Source organism: Lampetra fluviatilis, chromosome 1 (assembly GCF_964198595.1).
Source record: "Lampetra fluviatilis chromosome 1, kcLamFluv1.1, whole genome shotgun sequence".
Classification (NCBI taxonomy): domain Eukaryota; kingdom Metazoa; phylum Chordata; class Hyperoartia; order Petromyzontiformes; family Petromyzontidae; genus Lampetra; species Lampetra fluviatilis.
In genome coordinates, this window is record NC_136275.1 from 3,385,429 (window position 1) to 3,404,301 (window position 18,873).

Here is an 18,873-nt window from a genome sequence, read left to right on the forward strand (position 1 = left end):
AACATTTCCTCCGTGGTTGTGTGTGTATTTCCCAGCACTTCTAAAGAAATTAGTCAAACTAGGCGATTTAAAAGTGCGTATTGCCAGTGCCTTCCTAATATCGGAAGAGCGTTCCAGACGATCGCAGAAGCGCATCTGAAAGCGCAACAGCCGCAGCTGCTGCGAGGATAACCGAAGTTCGCGTGATGATGGTTTACGCTCCTTGACACGATGTGCGTGCATGCACGCTGGAAGAGAAGGAACGTATCTGCTGCAGTGTGTAAACATCGCCTCTGGGGAGACAAATGCGGCCGGGCATGGTGCTGGCCACCCACCCCATCGTGTGTGCCCGTGCCGGCCTACATAGATGCTACTCGCAAACAGCACTCGTCCCAACAGTCTGTTACGCCCATACGGGGGGGGGGGAGGTGGTGTGGGATCGTTGTTTTTGTGTACGCCGGAGGAGCAAGGAGGAACGCACGCGTGCAGGCGTGCGTGTTGCACACTCGCTCCTCGCTGCCCGGCCCCACGCAGTCGCGACCCTCCCCCGCCGGCGGCGGCTCCGTGCAGAAGCGGTAGCGGCGCTGCACCCCGAGGCCGCACGGCGCGCTGCACGGGGTCCAGGGGCTCCAGTCGTTCCATGCACCGTCCACTGCGGCGGGGCACGTGTCACGCACGGGGGGGAGCAACGCGTCAAAAGCGCGCACGCGTGCGGCGTAACGCGCGGTGCGTTAACGCGCACGCGGTACGGATGCACAGTGGCGCACGGCACGTAGCGATTCACGCACCACGGCAGGTCACACACACAGTCTCGCCCGACGTACGGAGCACACCACACTCGCAACACACGGGTCCTGCGCAACGTGGCACGGCACACCGCACTCAGTGCATCGCACACACAGCAGACGGGTCATGCATTATAACACACACGACCGCACACCACTCAGTACAACACGCACGCACAGCACGACTGTAACGTGTTCTTTATTTCCACTAGGAAATCGCCCGTTGAGACTACAAGGTCTATGTTTGAAGGAAACCTGAATTATTAATACGATGGGTATACCAAGTGTCAAACAGGGTCGGTGAACAGAATACAGGGTCAATATATCAAGCCACAAAAAAACCCTGAAATGATACACATCTTTAAGAAAAATATGCATTCATCTCTTTGAGTAAAAAAAAAAATACGATACATGCTGCTACAAACGGTGGCATGGCCAAGCAGTAGCACGCACAGCAGGTGCCACGGGACAGCACAGCACATTGAGCCCACCAAGACGGCACACCGCACCACCACACCCACGGCTCACCCACTCCAGGCTTGAACAGCCAATGCTCGTACCCAACACAAGACGAGGCACTGAAGCAAAGAACTTTATAAATCTTATTATGGCCGTGTTGTTGTTCGCTTAAGAAGTAAAGGGCAGGCCCAGCACAGTGCTCAACACACACCACTCACGTCTAATGAGGTTTTTATTTGACCAACTTTGACATCGGCTCGCAGGAAAAGTTGTGGAAGCGCATTGGGGAGCAGTCACACTTCACCCCAGAGGTGTGGACTCGAGTCATGTGACTTGGACTCGAGTCAGACTCGAGTCATGAATTTGATGACTTGCGACTCGACTTGGACTTGCATAACAATGACTTTGTCCCACCTATGAGATGTGGACTCGAGTCATGTGACTTGGACTCGAGTCAGACTCGAGTCATGAATTTGATGACTTGCGACTCGACTTGGACTTGCATAACAATGACTTTGTCCCACCTATGAGATGTGGACTCGAGTCATGTGACTTGGACTCGAGTCAGACTCGAGTCATGAATTTGATGACTTGCGACTCGACTTGGACTTGCATAACAATGACTTTGTCCCACCTATGAGATGTGGACTCGAGTCATGTGACTTGGACTCGAGTCAGACTCGAGTCATGAATTTGATGACTTGCGACTCGACTTGGACTTGCATAACAATGACTTTGTCCCACCTATGAGATGTGGACTCGAGTCATGTGACTTGGACTCGAGTCAGACTCGAGTCATGAATTTGATGACTTGCGACTCGACTTGGACTTGCATAACAATGACTTTGTCCCACCTCTGAGATGTGGACTCGAGTCATGTGACTTGGACTCGAGTCAGACTCGAGTCATGAATTTGATGACTTGCGACTCGACTTGGACTTGCATAACAATGACTTTGTCCCACCTATGAGATGTGGACTCGAGTCATGTGACTTGGACTCGAGTCAGACTCGAGTCATGAATTTGATGACTTGCGACTCGACTTGGACTTGCATAACAATGACTTTGTCCCACCTATGAGATGTGGACTCGAGTCATGTGACTTGGACTCGAGTCAGACTCGAGTCATGAATTTGATGACTTGCGACTCGACTTGGACTTGCATAACAATGACTTTGTCCCACCTATGAGATGTGGACTCGAGTCATGTGACTTGGACTCGAGTCAGACTCGAGTCATGAATTTGATGACTTGCGACTCGACTTGGACTTGCATAACAATGACTTTGTCCCACCTATGAGATGTGGACTCGAGTCATGTGACTTGGACTCGAGTCAGACTCGAGTCATGAATTTGATGACTTGCGACTCGACTTGGACTTGCATAACAATGACTTTGTCCCACCTATGAGATGTGGACTCGAGTCATGTGACTTGGACTCGAGTCAGACTCGAGTCATGAATTTGATGACTTGCGACTCGACTTGGACTTGCATAACAATGACTTTGTCCCACCTCTGCTTCACCCCACCACGAAACAATGAGCAAAGTCAACCTTCGGCATTCAACCTATTACGACTGGAGGGTGGATGGGCAATATCAAAGAAGGGAAAGAGTTCATTATCGCACATTTGGCCGAATATCAGTCAATGCTTTCTCAGAATCACAATATATATCTATACTGGAGGAATCCGATGAGCTATAAAGCTCTTTGTCACAGAAGTCCAGTAGGGGCGGGTAAGAACATTACAACAACAAACAACACAAAACTACGATAGGAGTGCAAAGTACAAGAAAGGTAAACAAATCACCCAAACACAAACAAATTATAATAAACCATCCACATCCTTACCAGGCAAAGCCCAATGAGATATTAACTTATTTTTCAGAAGCGACCCAGCCACATATGATAGCTCAACAAAGTGGCCCATCATTTGGACATTCATCGCACCAAAATAATCTAAATAATCTAATTGCATGTTTCTAAATTTGTATCATATGATTCATGGGGAACAAAGCGATATTAAAGTGAGATGTATGTTTAAAAATCAGAATAATTGTCTGGTTTAGAACTTACTCGCTAATTAGTGTTGCTTAAAATGTGTGCATTTTTTGCACGCATGAATATTTCGATTCTCATGATAAGGGGCGCTGAATTGTGGTTGTAGGAATTGCTTATTTACGTTTTTTTTTACAATACGGTAAAAACGAGTAAAAAAAAAAACTTAAAACGTGAAAATGGACTACGGACTAAATCAGTGTGGGGGAGAAGGCTGGGGTGGGTGGGGGAGTTGGATCGGCGCCTGCCCAATATGGGCGACATTGCCGTCAGATTGTGAGATTTAAGGCGGCAGTATCGCACTGCGGTACAGAACGAAGGGACATGCTCCTCACCATCGCAATCAACGCTGACACACCTCGCCGCTTCGCCATTTTCACAAGTGCTGCGAAGAGAGGAACCCCAGGAGATGTTCAGGTACGGGCGGAACCAGGACACTGCATCGGCCTCTCAAGCACACGTCCACACGTGCGATATAGCTAACAAACATTTTTGGCTTTCAGCATGCAGACATACGCGGGCAGAGTTTTCCGTCCATTATTTCTAACAAGTCGCAACAGTGGCGCAACGTGGTTGTCCCAGAAGAAAACACTTAATCCGTGACCCAAGCGTTGCATCCCCTGGCCTTGGCATCCCTCGAGGAAACCGGTGTAACCATCGACGCCGTGAGAGCATTGGCGTGCCGATGGTCACATCTGCATCAGTGGAAAATGAAAGACAAGCCACAGTAGTGCGATTGTGGTCATGCATGCATGTTTGTATGTATGTTTGTATGCATGCTGAACCGTATGTAGCCAACCGCGCTAATCGGACGTATAAGAGAAGGACGGGAATATGTATGGATGTGATTAACCATGCAAAAAAGATTTAACTACACTTATTTGACCAATCTTATTTGACAGACAACTATTACAGGTTTACCATGTTTCTCCCTTTCACACTATTGTTAGGTAGGCCAGGTTGAGTCACAAACCGTACCTCTCCATAACAAAGGCTCACCCGCTTAAGCCTCACCTTACCATATGAATAAAAAGTGTGCTGTACTTGGCCCTTCCCCCCTCTCCAACCATTATATAAACGGAGTGGTAGCTCCTGCAATCTCTCATTTACTTGATACGGCTGTCGTGGCTGTGACGGATCCACCTGAAGACGGAGGCTTGTGTTGCATCCGAAACGTCGTGATTTTTATTTTATTTTACTTTTATTAATTTTAATGTTTTACCTACGTGACTTTACCGAAAGAACCTAAGAATATGAATCCTTGCAGTCACGAAAGCTTCAAATCTAGAATATGTATGGAACCCCAACTATAGACCATGTGGTAAAACCACACTGTATTCTGCACTCATTCGACGGAGGAATACCAAAACTACACAAACCCTCTCCTGAAGGCCTCTCATCGTGGCTAGCAGAACTCGACATTGGCATCGAGCTACTGAACATATTACCATGTGCAAGAATAGAATATATGCAAAGGCATGAACTAATTAATCTAAACTAATTTCCTTTTTAGTCAAAGGTCAGTGTCTAATTGCCTGAAGGACCATTGTGGTATTGCTCACCTCTGCTGGTTGCTGTCATCTAACACTATAAATTCAACATTCCCAGAGCAGGGGGTCAGACAATTAATAAGCCAAATACTGCTGACTTCCTAGACAGTAGCAGTCATTTTCATCGGTATCATCATCAGCTGTCGCCTATCCACTTCTGGATGAGTCCTCCCCACCCCGATGCCATCCCACGCGGTCCCTCGTTGCCACGGCGCATCTTGGCGGGGCGTCCTCTTGGCCACGTTTCTGTCCCTTGTGCTGCCAGTCCGTCGCCAGCCCCATCCATTGACCATCCTTCCCCCTGGCCACGTGCCCTGCCCAAGCCCGCCCACTTTCCTTGAGAGTCGATATGATGGCTGTAATTTTCATTTTGTTCTCCGATCCACGCATTGCTCTTCTGTGCCTCTCATTTGCAATTCCCAGCATGCACCCCCCCCCCCCACACACGCTTTCTTGAAACGGTGATTGAAACTCTCAATCCTCCCGATGTGAGTTGGGCACTTTGCCAACAGACAGCGCCGTTTGGCCGCAGTCGCAGACGAACATTTCTCTTAATGAACTCACCATTTGGTGCAGCCTATCTGTATCGGAGATCTGGGAAGATACACCGAGCCTCCTATGAAGCACGGGCACTCCGATGTTCGGACACACGTCTGGTTCTGGAAGAGTTAAGCAAAAGACAAGATTAGGAAGGTCACCCAGCTCACTTGCTGAAATTAAACAACACGAGAGCTGTTGGCAGGCTAGATCACATATAAAAATATATTGGGGATGTGTCTCTGATTTTTGGATTAATGAAACACAAATTTGGACGAGATCAGAATTAGTTTTGTGTCGGGAGAGGGTCACTTATACGATGTCACGGCTGATGTTTCTTTGCCAAAAAATGACATCGAGGGATGTCACTTTTGTGAGACCGAAAATCTGAAAGAGATCTGAAATTTTCCTGAAAAATCTGAAATGTTCTCATCCAAAAATATATAACTTTGATTGCAATCTGGCAAAGCAAACAAGATACGGTCCAAAATACAAAAATCCAGTCAAATTGTCTTGCGTTATTCAGTGGCTGTGTTCAGCTTAAGAGTCCTCATCCAGCAGTGGATAGAGCAGTGTTCAGCTTGAGAAGACGTCCGGGGAGTCCTGTGTACCCTGAAAATACGCTTTGGTGGAAACCACAGCTGCAACTAGAACACCAAATCCATCGAAATCCCGGCTGCTGTGGACAAAGAAAATGCTGGCGCATGAACCAACTGCACAGTCATTATGTAGCTCACCAGTAGCAGGGTTCCGTTCGGGCAGTAGCAGCCAGGGTGGCATTCTCTCCCGGAGACCGTGAGATCACGGCCGAGGTCGGCGCAGGTTATAGGCTCATCGAGGTGGCACAGCCTCCAGACCTTTCCATCGGGGCAGGTCAGCATCTGACCGTCTGCAGCATTCCGATCGACGGGCAACAAAAATACATTTTCAGACATTCGCGGGCACTTGTAAGTAAGATGTGGTTTGGTTTAAAAGCTGTGGTGCTTATGAATAAAAAGTTTTTTTTTTTATCATACACTGGATGTAGTAATGCCACGGCTGTGGAACATTATGTATGGAACACATTGTGTGTGCCTGAAATCCAGCGACTTGAAGCCTCAAACCTCATGTCACAGAAGATGGAACACACAGCCTAGATAGGCACTTGCCAAATATGAGCAATTTTCTTTTTGGGTTGCCTCTTCATTTCGAGTGAACAAAGACAGCTGATGTCAACAGTGAAGAAAGCCACTGTGATGCCTTCCCACACACAAAACGACTGAACAAGAAATTGGAAAATACCTGAAGCACATCAAGGTCATACATTCATCACAGCCAACTTTGTTGATGCCACATGCTCCACTTCCCACTAGACCACATAACTACCCTGCAGTTGAAACCCCTTCTCCATGGTCTTTTCATAACATTCTTACTTTCTGGATATTAAAAAAAAAACTTACATCTTACTTTTCCACGTAAATAGATAGCATCATTCAAGTATTGCTCTCATCTCGAGCCGGGTCCACAGTTTTAGCAGCATAATGGAGATGTGGTCACGGCTAGACACTTTATTATAACCGTGATTGCTAATTGCCATTCATATAATTGTGTTAATATTAAACAGGCGATGAGCAGGTTTGAGTGAGTGTTTTGCTTCAAAGGGCAATGCAGAAAAATCCATTGCTGTACTGCACTACGATCCAATGTCTATGCTCCCAATTTCACTAATCCGCACTGACCAGCGTGGCACAGTGTGGCCAAAAAAACTCCCACGCTGCACAGGGAGGCCCTCATCCAGCAGCGGATTTAACAAAGGGGCGGCACATGCAAGCGAACGATCGGCGCATCATCGCTGTGCGTGGCGTGACGTCTCCTTGCTCACCGCAGCTCTCCGTGTTGCAGCTCTCCATGTCCTCCACGGCGCCGCCGCCGTCGCAGGCGAGCGAGGACCCGGGCGGCGATGCCGGTGGTGGTGGTGCCGGCGTTGGGCAGGTACGGCTCCGCACGCGGACGCCACCACCGCAGGAAGCCGAGCACCCGGACCAGGCCTCCCACTCGCCCCACACAGCTGCGCGGAAGCATGCGGAGCAGGCCACGCCGGCAGTGAGCACCTCCTTGACACTCTGCTATTGTTGCCATAAACCTTCACTCATTGATTCCTCAACCCCACGTTGAGGACTCTACGGATGTTTTTTCTGATCAGTGCTGTGGTCCACCACCACACTTGCAGGTGGAGCAGCATACTCTCACACACACACACTCATTCACCTGCTCACTCAATCACCCGCTCACGCACTCACCCACCAGCTCACTTACTCACCCACCTACTCCACCACGCTGCAGGTGAAACCCCTTCTCTTTCTGCTCCTCCCCTCGCACTGCTCGACTTTAAAATGTCTAAAGTTTCTTAACCTCGCACAACGTAAGACACTTGTTAACCCTTATTTATTACACCTTCAATCATGCTATTCGTCGCTGGGCTACTAGACCTTTGGTGCCTTTTGGCCACGTGCTCACATACCGTAATTTTAAAATCATGCGCATTACGGAACACATATCCAGCAGGCAATGGGGCCACCACTAACAGAAAATTGCTTGTTTAGAGTAACAAGCCACATTCACAGCGTCTCCCTGCTCAAATGAACAATGATGGTGTATAACAAGTCTCTCTATACATCAGTGGTTTAGAGACAGCAGTAAAACGTCCACATTTCCCTGGAGGGGAACCAGCCCCTGTGGAATGACAACTAGTTTTGACTTTTTACAAAATGCACTATGAGACCTCCTTTACCAGTGGCAAAATATAGTAATAGGTTTTTACCCTTTCAACTGGTACAAAACTGACACCTTTATACAAGGCATCATGTTTGCAATAACCACGACACAAGCAGTCAAAATGCAAACAAAAATAAACAACTCTGTTAATGATATGCACTGTCCTTGAAGTTGATTGGTCCACACCCGAGACAGCTTTTCTTAGAGCCTATTCTCCATTGGTGTTGGACCAGATGACGCCAAAAGGCGTAAAAACCTATTACTATATTTTGCCACTGGTAAAGGAGGTCTCATAGTGTAAATGCTTACTCAATACTCTGATAGTGCGCTGTTTTTGAGTTGTACGCCTTTTGGCGTCATCTGGTCCAACACCAATGGAGACTAGGCTCTAAGAAAAGCTGTCTCGGGTGTGGACCAATCAACTTCAAGGACAGTGCATATCATTATCATAATCAGAGTTGTTTCTTTTCGTTTGCATTTTGACTGCTTGTGTTGTGGTTAATGCAAACATGATGCTTTGTATAAAGGTGTACCAGTTGAAAGGGTAAAAACCTATTACTATATTTTTACAAAATGGTTGATGGCCTGAGATCTCTCAAGCTGAACACAGAATTTTAATTCACAATTTTTCTGAGTTGGGAAATTCCAGACCTGGTGCCACTCTGACTAAAATAAAATGCCTTTATGAAATTTGCTCATTATTATTTGCATTATTGTTCTATTCGGATATATGATTGCCAAAAAATTACGTGTAAATGGAAAAGCAGAATCTTGCAATATCTGAGAAAATGAGGCCCAAATACGTGCTGTTTCCTGCCAACGAGCAGAAGCTTTCTATGACCACAAATATATATACTGTATGAAAATAAATGAAAAGTGTCATGATATTGCTGGGCGTACAGTTATTCTACGGCATGAACGTGCCAATGATACACGTATGAGAGTTGTAGTTCGCGCTTAAGTACTTTGCATTGACCCTGGAAAGCATTTTTATATTATTAAAGTCTGGTCTCTATCAATTGAAGGGAACAGGTTGAAAAAAAAAAAGACATACAGCCTCAAAAATAGCACCCATTCATCGTATTAAAAACCAATTAATGGACAGTTATTTAGAAAAATCATATCGATTGGCTTCCACAAAGCGAAGGACCGTGGAATGCCAGCGCACCACTCCGCGCTGCCCGTCTGGAAGTGTGTCCCCTCCGTTGTAACACACAGCAGGTCTATAAGCAATCCAGCTACACATTGACCCAACTGTCACTCCAATTGAATTCCAATTGTATGAGCAATGCCTCACCACGCCACCCTCGTCTCCCAAATAAATCCCACGGTGCCGCCTTTGTTGTTGCGAGTCAGCACTGTCCGTCGGTCAATAAATAATATTGCGCATAAATAAAATCATAAAAAATAAGGGCATTATTTGACTGTCACTGACAGAAAGGAAATATCTCAATGTTTCAGCTGAAGGGTGTTTTCTGAGAAATAATTTGATCTGGTGTGGTTTTGAGTAAAAAGAGTCGTAAATATAATGTTTTCCCCAATACTTTATACCACCTCAATAATAATATTTGGCAAAGAAGATCAGTCTGCCAGAAAAACATCGTCTTCCTTTCCTCCCCGCTCAATCATTCAGCGGCGCCCATCGCCAATGATAAACCAAACTCAAAAGTGGAAATTCCCCTTCCTTATGTCAGGTGCCAGTATCTCTACAGCACAACTCCCGGCTGGCTTCCCACACAGCAGCATTCGCTTCATTGACCCCAGAGGGAACGACAGACAAGAGTCGACCGCCGGCCAATAATTGAACTCGCGACCTGCCCGATCGCGAATTGAGTCCGTCTGTCACATTTAACACGTTACTTTGTCAAAGAGTTTTTTTTTTCTTTTCCGGAGGGCCCTGCTACGTCGCGGACGCCCGACATGCCGACGCCACCGCGCCGGCGCTACCTTTGCAGGGGAGCAGGCCGCAGTAGGCCACCTCGACGGGCAGTCCCGAGCAGCCACGGCCCCCGAAGGCGGCGGGCGGGTGCGTGGCGGAGCGGAAGCGGCGGCGCGTGCCCACGTCACACGTCTTGGTGCACAGCGACCACGCGGTCCACTCGCTCCAGCCGCAGTCGACTGCGACGAGGCCCGGCGCCCCGGGGAGGAAACAGGGAAGAGGGGACGGAGAAGTGAGAGGCGACGCTTCACGTCCAGCGAAGCCGGGAAGCGAGGACGCTCCGCGAACTCGTTGGTGCGACGGTGGGAACGGTGGCACATATAATAGTGGGGGCAACACGGCGCTATCGCAACAGGGCCCGAGAGGAAACACGGGCGCTACGACGAGGGGGGCGGGGGAAATTGGATAAGGAGCCCCCCCATTTTATTAATTGCGCCAAAGCCAATTCACCTCCAATTGGCATGTTTGGCTATTTACGGTGCGAAAGAAGTTCAATGTACATACATAGAATGGCAATCATGATAAGCCACTTCATAGAAAAGCAATTTCTGTAAATATTTGGCTGCAAAAATGCCAAATTTATTGCTGTTCACTTGATGATTTGGAAGTGTTTTTGGCTCAGAACAATGCTATTGCCACTCATGCATGAATCAGGATTGTGTTATTCAAGTATGTAACGCAGAAAAGTGTTATTTTGTCTTTTTTTATCATAATTGTCATCATTATCATAATCTTTATCCAAGCCTGTGAGACAAAACTGTAAATTTAACATTCAATTAAAAAAAACATGGTCAATCAGCCAATCAATTGACCATACTTCACCATACTGGTGAGTGTGAGTTTTCGAACAGGGTTGGGGGGGGCAGTGGTGGTCATTAAGGACCAGCTCAGATATCATTAGCTGCTGACGTTAATCGTGACTGGGAATTGAACTCAGGTTTCTCGTGAGCGGGATTCCTGTTGCCATCGCTCCACTCCCCTAGACTGTGCAGCAATGTCACTTCACCGCAAAAACTAACCTGAACACGGTAGTGATCCACACTGCATTTCTCCGTTCGCACATGTGCTACGGACGAGAGGAAAACACGGCATTATTTTAAGTGTCCTTAATAAGTACACAATCTATTCACTAAACACACGAGTACGAAGGGCACGCCACGCTCGAACGCGGTCAGGAAGTTTCGTGCCTCAAAGATGCATGCAATTACATGATTGCTAACCAGTCCTGTCCCAGGTCGCTCGTATGAACTGGATGTTCGAGTTAATGAGAAATGCGTTCGCAGTTGTGGCTGTATCGCTCTCCGATGTGTCATCTTCAGGTTGTGCTGCGCGTTGCTTGGCAGAATGGCTGATGTTATGCTGCACGCACCGGGAGCTTCTTCAGTTGCTGAGGTTTGCGACGGAAGGCCTCCGGGCACGAGGAGAGCGAAACTTCAGACATCGCAGCCAGCAGCGCAACTCAAAATCTGAACCATGTGTTAAGCTTCCCCAAGAACTGCATCCCTGGATGAATCATGTTTCATGCGTTCGAAATTAAACGTCTGAAATATGAAAGCATCTTAATAATTTGTGATAAAGCAAAAGCAGAGAGAGGTATCGTCATCTGAGAAACAAAAGTGCAGTCATTAGAACTACATAATACTTATTTTAATAATAACTAAATAATAATCTAATAATCCTAAGGGTCTCCTAATCCGGTCGGATGAGGCTCAGGCATTCACACTGAACCTTGCTAACACCAAGCGTGCCCCGAGAATATGGATTATTATTGAACATTAGGGCTCAACATTAATATTATAGCACATCATAAAATTCACAGCAACTTGGTCGTTTTGCTCCAACACGGACCACGGTAGCTGCCCCCCCTCCCCTCTCACCGCGCCACCACAAACTCACCTGATACACGGAGAACGCTCCATCAGATGATGCGTGCAATTGAGTTTGATGGAGCAGTGTGATTGCATGCGACGCTGAGCTCATCCGAGAATAAAATGAAAGATAAATCTTGCTTACATAACACTTTTCAAACACGCGCTTTGCCATCGCGCATATTTAATCACTGGATGTCCACGGCGGGCAGCTGTCGGGGAGAAACGCATTTTCATCTGTGCAAATAAGTCCTTTGTGCGCGGTGAATGTCCCTAGAATTGTCTTCTGTACCCAGGTCGAGGCTTCAGTCGATGGGCGATCGAGATTTTTCCTGTTGGGGCCTCCAGACTCTGGGCCTCTCTTCCCCACAACGATCTCAGGATCTGTGAGTTCGTGAACATTTTTAAACTCGTCTTCAATCCAATCGGTACAATTGCGCTTATTAAACTTTTAACAAATTCAGCAAATGGCTTTTCGTATTAATTTCATTACTTTACCAATTATTATTATTTTTATTGTAAAATGTTCACACTCATTGCCGTTGTCTCTTGCACAGTATTGTGAGATCTATGATTAAAGACACTTTATTGATAGAAATGATAATAATATTGTTTGTCTGTTTCTTTCACCTGAAGACGACCGCTTGTTGTTGCGATCGAAACTTCGCGGTCTATTCTTTTTCTTTTATTTTTTTTTTCTATCTACGTGACTTTACCGAAAGAACTAAAGAGTATGAATTCCTGCAGTCACGAAAGCATCAAATCAAGATTCATATTATTGTTGTTGTTAAATCTGACCGTTTTTCTCCACTACGCCTTATTGCAAACACAAGGTCATATTGAAGTTTTAATTTGTCGCGGATTCAGGATTACATCAGTCCAGCTGGTAAGATCATGGAGCTAAGCAGTCATTGTCATTATCTGTGTTGCAGACAGACGGAGGGACATAACTGCTGGTTATGACTGCATGTGTGTTAACCACAAAATGCATGGCATCTGCTTCACTGTTCATGTTAAGAGACCGAGTGGCATCACTTGAAGAGAAGTGGGGCCGCTGTGCGCCAGCAGGGCCATCATCAAGACGTGACAAGTGACAAATATTGACTCGCAAATTACTTCATTGGGAAACGCATAGCAATGGTCGACAACCACTACAAAAGCTAGACAGGACCCCTCCTGAAACAGAGTGTTGAGACTTGAGTCACATTTTCCCGGGTTAAGAAAGTATTAAATAGAACAATGAGAGATAATGCATACAACTTTTGATCTTAGTCGCGAGGTGTTTAGAGAGTTGTTTTCCTCCCCTCGCACCTCCGATTACCACAGTTGTCTAGGTATGTATATATGTACGTATGCATGTTGAACCTCTTTCGCACCAAACGTAGCAAACCGTGCTAACCGGAGGTGCTGCTACGGGTGCGAAAACAAGTTCAACACATTTCTCCGGGTCCTCTAGTTTTTCACTCCACACTTAGAAACATGCCATTAAGATTATTTATATAATGTTGCTGTTAGATATTTCCACGTGATAAGCCACTTCATTGAGCGATCATTTGTGGCCAGATCGCTTCTGAAAATGAAGCTAATAGCTCAGTGGGCTTTACCTGGTAAGATAAGAATAGTTTAGTTTTATTTGTATTTTTTTTAAAGAGCTTTGCTTACCTTTCCTATACTTTGAGCTCCTATCGTGTGTTTGTATCGTTTTCTGTTGTAAAATTTTGTCCCCGTGACCCCCTTATTGGACATCTGTGAAAAAGAGCTTTACAGCTCGTCGGATTCCTCAAGTACAAAACAAGTATTCTGATTCTGACACACACACACACACGCGCTAAAGCACAGCAAGTTGGCACAGTAGGGGGCACAGGTGGTGCATCAGCCAGTCATCTCAGTCAGTCGACCTGTGGCATCTGGGTCTGCCCCGTGACCTCCTGCCAGCGAGCGTTCGACACTTCACGTGGCCTCAAGGTGGCACCTAGCCTGGCACAAGCGCCGTGGTGACGTCACCGCCACTTAGTGGCGAATGGCGGTTGTTGTTGTTGTTGTTGCCCGCGCGTGTGCGTGCGGCTCACCAGTTGTTGCAGGGGTCAACGGGCACGACGTCGCCCGGGTCGTAGTCGCGCCCATCGTGGCGGCACGGGCACCGGGCCGGCGGCACGCAGGCACCCCGCAGCAGGAAGGTGCCCTCCAGGCAGTAGCAGCCGTCACGGCACAACGCCGTGCACTCCACGTCGCGGGTCATGTCCAGGCAGGAGCGCGGGCACAGCCCTCCGCGGCGGTGGCACTCCGCCTCGGTCAGGTGCTCCATGCCGGCGGGGCACTGCTCTGCTCGGAGAAGAGATCGGCAAGGGGGTCGGCAAGGAGATCGTCGGGAGATCGATCGCGGCACAACGCTGCCGATGGCCGCCCCACCTCTGTTGTTGTTGTTGTCGTCAGTTCCCCTCCTTCTGTTGCACAGTTGGCACCTGACCTCCAAGGCCTACGTCATTACAATATGCCAACGTATGGCTTTGGGCCTTATTTCCTTGGTTGCTTGAAAGATAAAAAAACACAAGCGCACGCAAACTCCCGCACAGATAGGCGAGAAACCTACTTTATACCCTTTGGTTCTTTCGGAAAAGTCACGTAGGTATGAAATAAAATAAATCACGACGTTTCGTGTGCAACACAAGCGTCCGTCATCAGGTGGGAAAGATGACTTTACCGAAAGAACCAAAGAGTATGGATTCCTGCAGTCACAAAAGCTTAAAATCAAGAGAAACCTATTTGTTGTATTACCTTCTACGTATCCACCTCATTTCCCAGGGCGTGCACGTCTTGCAGCCCTGGCTGACCCCATCTCTGTGTAAATCGTCAAGCCTGTCTCCCTGTATTAATTACAGATGTGCACCACCACACCCACTGGACACACTTTGGGTCAATGTGAAGATCGAGTGGCGATAACTGAGTTCTCAGCAGTTTTTTAAGCATACGCCGATGCATTAATGCACTGAATGAAATGGATTCCGCCACTCTTGATACGTGCATCGAAGGGTGCATGTGAGAATCTACGATTTTACAATTCGTGCAAATTATAAGAGGATACTAACGTACCTCTCGGGCTAATGGAGTGAACAATTTTAGAAACAATAAAAAAAGAGATGTAAAAATAGGATTCAAAATAAGCAATTATTGAACGAGAAACACGACCACGAATGATGACAATGAAATTACTGTAGGGGTGGGAGAGAGGGGGGAATAATCACATTCATAACATTTTCACAACTAAATTTCGATTTTAAGCTTTCGTGACTGCATCTTCTTGGTTCTTTCGGTAAAGTCACATAGAAGGGAAATAATAAAATAAAAAAAAAAAATATAAAACATAATGAAATATTTTATTATGTTTTCTTTTTATTATAAATTTTATTATTTTATTATTTCCCTTCTATGTGACTTTACCGAAAGAACCAAGAAGATTTTCACAACTAGCTAAAACAAAATAATTTAAGCAGTCAATACACCTCATAGCCATATTTGACTCTACGGATTAAACACTAAAAGCATATCTTTATTTACACATTTCCAACGGCAACACGCCCATTCTGGAAGTGATTCTTTTTTTTCTCGATCAGCTGCATTGGTTCAACACAAGCAAAACGCTGGACTGATTTCCACATTCAATGTCTCATCGGCGAGGGTCCAACCAAACGAGGGGAGTTGCGGTTCGGCGAGTACCGTGGCAAGGCTGCGGGTTGCAGTCTCGGCTCTGGCCGTGGGGGCCCTGGCAGCTGGGTCCCCCGTGACTCGGCAGGGGGTTGGTGCAGGTTCGACTCCGCGTCTGGATCCCAGAGTCACAGGAGGCGCTGCACCCGGTCCACGATGACCACGAGCTCCAGCCACCGGTCACTGCGGCGGCGGCGAACAAGGGAACATTCATTATTTTTAAGCGGACCAAAGATGAAAAGCGTGTGTTTGCCTGCGATGGGATTTAAATCGAACTTTATTTCGTGAAAAGGCACCTTTCTTAAAAACAAGGCCCATGTACACGTACAAAAAATGTAAACCACGCCATCAAAAAAGTAACCAGGTTCATCTGGCTACCATACGTTTTGCAACATTTATTTGGTTTTCATCTGTTGAAGCCAGACTAAGCAGTTTATAATATTTGAAGTTATATCTAAAAACTTTTCACGGTCAGGCATATTGAAGCACTTTCTGTTTGCTGATGAGAAAACCTGCCACGGCGGTTGGTAAGACAATGAAAGTAAACATACACTGGGTGTTTTCGGTAGCCAAAGCACAACACGAAGGCCCAGCATGCTTGTCAATTTGACGATAGTATGTTTCCCGCACACAGCATGTGATAACCAAGAACTCGGTGTTTTTTCTTCCATGATTTATAATCGTCCCAATGTTTTGTATACATAACTTCTCTTTATTACTCTATTCTGCAAAAAAAAAAGTTTTTTTTAACTGTCAAACTGTTTCCAAGCTCAAACAAAACACCAGCAATGCTCATCCCCATTGGTGTCTCTGAGTAAAGTGGTGGACATTCCACAATCATCTCCACCAGAGTACAGCCACTGTTAACCTGGCACAAAGCAGCACTCGTATTCATAGCCCTACATATATATGTACAATAAATGACCGAGTCTTTTGGCCCAAAAGGTGAGCCAAGTGTTCACTTTGCCACGGCGCCACCGTAGGGCTTACAAATCACTCAACCCAAAAGTGAAGGCGTTCTAACTACGCCTATCTCAATGACCGAGCGGCCACCGGAGGTTGGGAGCAAGTGAAACTATTCCGACGACGGCCACGAACGACCGCGACCGCGGCGGCGGCATCAGGCGGCGCAGCTCGCCACTCACCGGGGCACGGGCGAACGCCGCACAGCTCCGTCTGCACATCCTCCTCGGGGCACGGGTCGCCCGTCACGTCGTCCACCGCCGTGGCGTTGCAGCGACGGTGCCGCGCGCGCGTGCCCACGCGCTCCGGCGAGTAGAAGCACGTGCGCGTGCAGCGGGACCACGCCGACCACTGGCCCCAGCCGCCCTTCTCCCCGTCCCCGTCGCCGCCCTCGTCGGGGACCTCGTCTCCCGGGCAGGGCCCCGCGTTGCAGTCCCGGAGCTCCGTGCTCTCACCCGCGCAGGGGGCTCCCCCGCCGGACGCCGCCGGGTTCGTCGGTGACCTGCGCCGTGACGCGCGCACCGTGGGGCGGGGTGAGAAGGGTTAACGCCGGACGAGCTAACGACCCGTGGCTAGCCTGTAACGCGGCGTTGTCGAGTTTCGTTTTGTTGTTGTCCTTCCCGCGCACGTCCGATTGGCACGGTTGGCTACGTACGGTGCGAAAGAAGTTCAACATAAATTTCGATTTAAAGCTTTCGTGACTGCAGGGATTCATCTTCTTGGTTCTTTCGCTAAGTCACGTAGAATGGAAATAATAAAATTATAATAATAAAAATAAAACATAATAAAATATTATAATATAATAAAATAATATCATAAAATACTTCTTTTATTTTATTATATTCTTTTATTATGCTTAACTTTATTTTATTTTATTATTTCCATTCTACGTGACTTTACCGAAAGAACCAAGAAGAAGTTCAACATACATAGATACATACCTCATGCGGAGATTATTACGTGTATCTGTACTTTGGTTAAAAAGGTGGTCCGTTTAAGGGAGTGTTATAACGAGGCTGATGACCTCATTTATCGCAAGCAGGGCCCAACGAGATAGCGTTGTGGTTGTGTGCCGGAAACCCGCAGCGGCGCCAATCACCTGTAGCGCTCCTGGCTGCCCGTTCGGCACGGGCGGTCGCATGGCGTCCATGGGGACCAGGCCGACCAGCCGCAGTGCACGGGGCAGCTCGATGGCTCACACTCCACGCTGCCATCCCTGCAGGAGCTGCACGCAACGCACGGGGGACGGGCGCGTGTGAGCGTCGTGGTGGCGAGACGTTAACTAGCTCGCCTGATATACATGAGGCCGTAGGTTCGATCCCAACCCTGATGGCAGTATATTTGGAGTTTGCGTGTTCTCCCCGTGGTGGCGTGGATTTTTCTCCGGGTGATCCGGTTTTTCCCTCCACATTTAGAATCAACATCACGCGTTTAGAGTATTTGGCTGCTATAAATGTCCACGTGATAAGCCACTTCGTTGAACTACTATTTGTGGCCAGGTGGGTTCTGGAAAAGAGCTATATAACTCAGTGGGCCTTAACTGGTAAAATAAAAAATTTTAGTTTAGCATATGTGAGTGTGAGCATATGTGTGATATAATCCGGCAACCCGTGTTCGATTCCCACTCACGACCAATAACAGCGGCAAAAATTTAAACTGCTGGCCACCCACCCTCTCGTGGCGCCGTGCCGGCCTTCATAGGTGCTCACGAACAGCACTCGCTCCAACGGTTTGTTAATGCTACATGGCACCTGGGTCTGTTCCATTGTCCTCCTGTCAACAAGCCTTCCATACTTAACGTCGCCTCAAGGTGCACCGAGGCTGGCGTGAGCGCCCCGTGGTGATGTCACTGCACAAATAGTGGTAGACGGCGATTGTTGTTGTGTGCTGCCTTCATAGGCGATCGCTGACGGCGCTTTCCCCAACAGCCTGCGTAGGCTACACAGGGCATCTTTGTCCGTGTGTATGTATGTGTGTGCGATCATCACTGTTATCACACATTCCACGTACACTCCCAATGGAGGACTTGTGAAAACATTCCCCATTGTCATATTTTTCAAGCTAAAAAAGAAAGCAATACACATTCAGAGCTCTATAAAAAAAACGGCCTTTGAACACACTTGCGAAAACAATTCCAGTTAAAGTCACGGAATGATATTGAAACCGATCCTCAGCCAACCCCCCCTTCCTTCAACCAGCCCAGCGCGGTGACGAATGGTCAAATTTCGATTTAAAGCTTTCGTGACTGCAGGGATTCTTCTTCTTGGTTCTTTCGGTAA

General features: G+C 47.4%; 1 protein-coding gene across 1 annotated transcript in view; it reads right to left on the reverse strand.

Annotated features, from left to right (window-relative positions):
- LOC144953166 (SCO-spondin-like) overlaps positions 1-18,873 on the reverse strand; it is a 187,033-nt gene that overhangs the window by 89,793 nt on the left and 78,367 nt on the right. The window contains exons 60-70 of the mRNA XM_078883760.1: positions 17,694-17,819; positions 16,777-17,096; positions 15,644-15,814; positions 13,999-14,251; positions 11,081-11,127; positions 10,070-10,240; positions 7,230-7,415; positions 6,106-6,257; positions 5,396-5,490; positions 3,617-3,666; positions 461-631 (exon numbers count right to left, since the gene is read on the reverse strand). Of these exons, the coding sequence (XP_078739886.1) occupies positions 461-631; positions 3,617-3,666; positions 5,396-5,490; positions 6,106-6,257; positions 7,230-7,415; positions 10,070-10,240; positions 11,081-11,127; positions 13,999-14,251; positions 15,644-15,814; positions 16,777-17,096; positions 17,694-17,819 (1,742 nt within the window). The remainder of the gene's footprint in view (positions 1-460; positions 632-3,616; positions 3,667-5,395; positions 5,491-6,105; positions 6,258-7,229; positions 7,416-10,069; positions 10,241-11,080; positions 11,128-13,998; positions 14,252-15,643; positions 15,815-16,776; positions 17,097-17,693; positions 17,820-18,873) is intronic.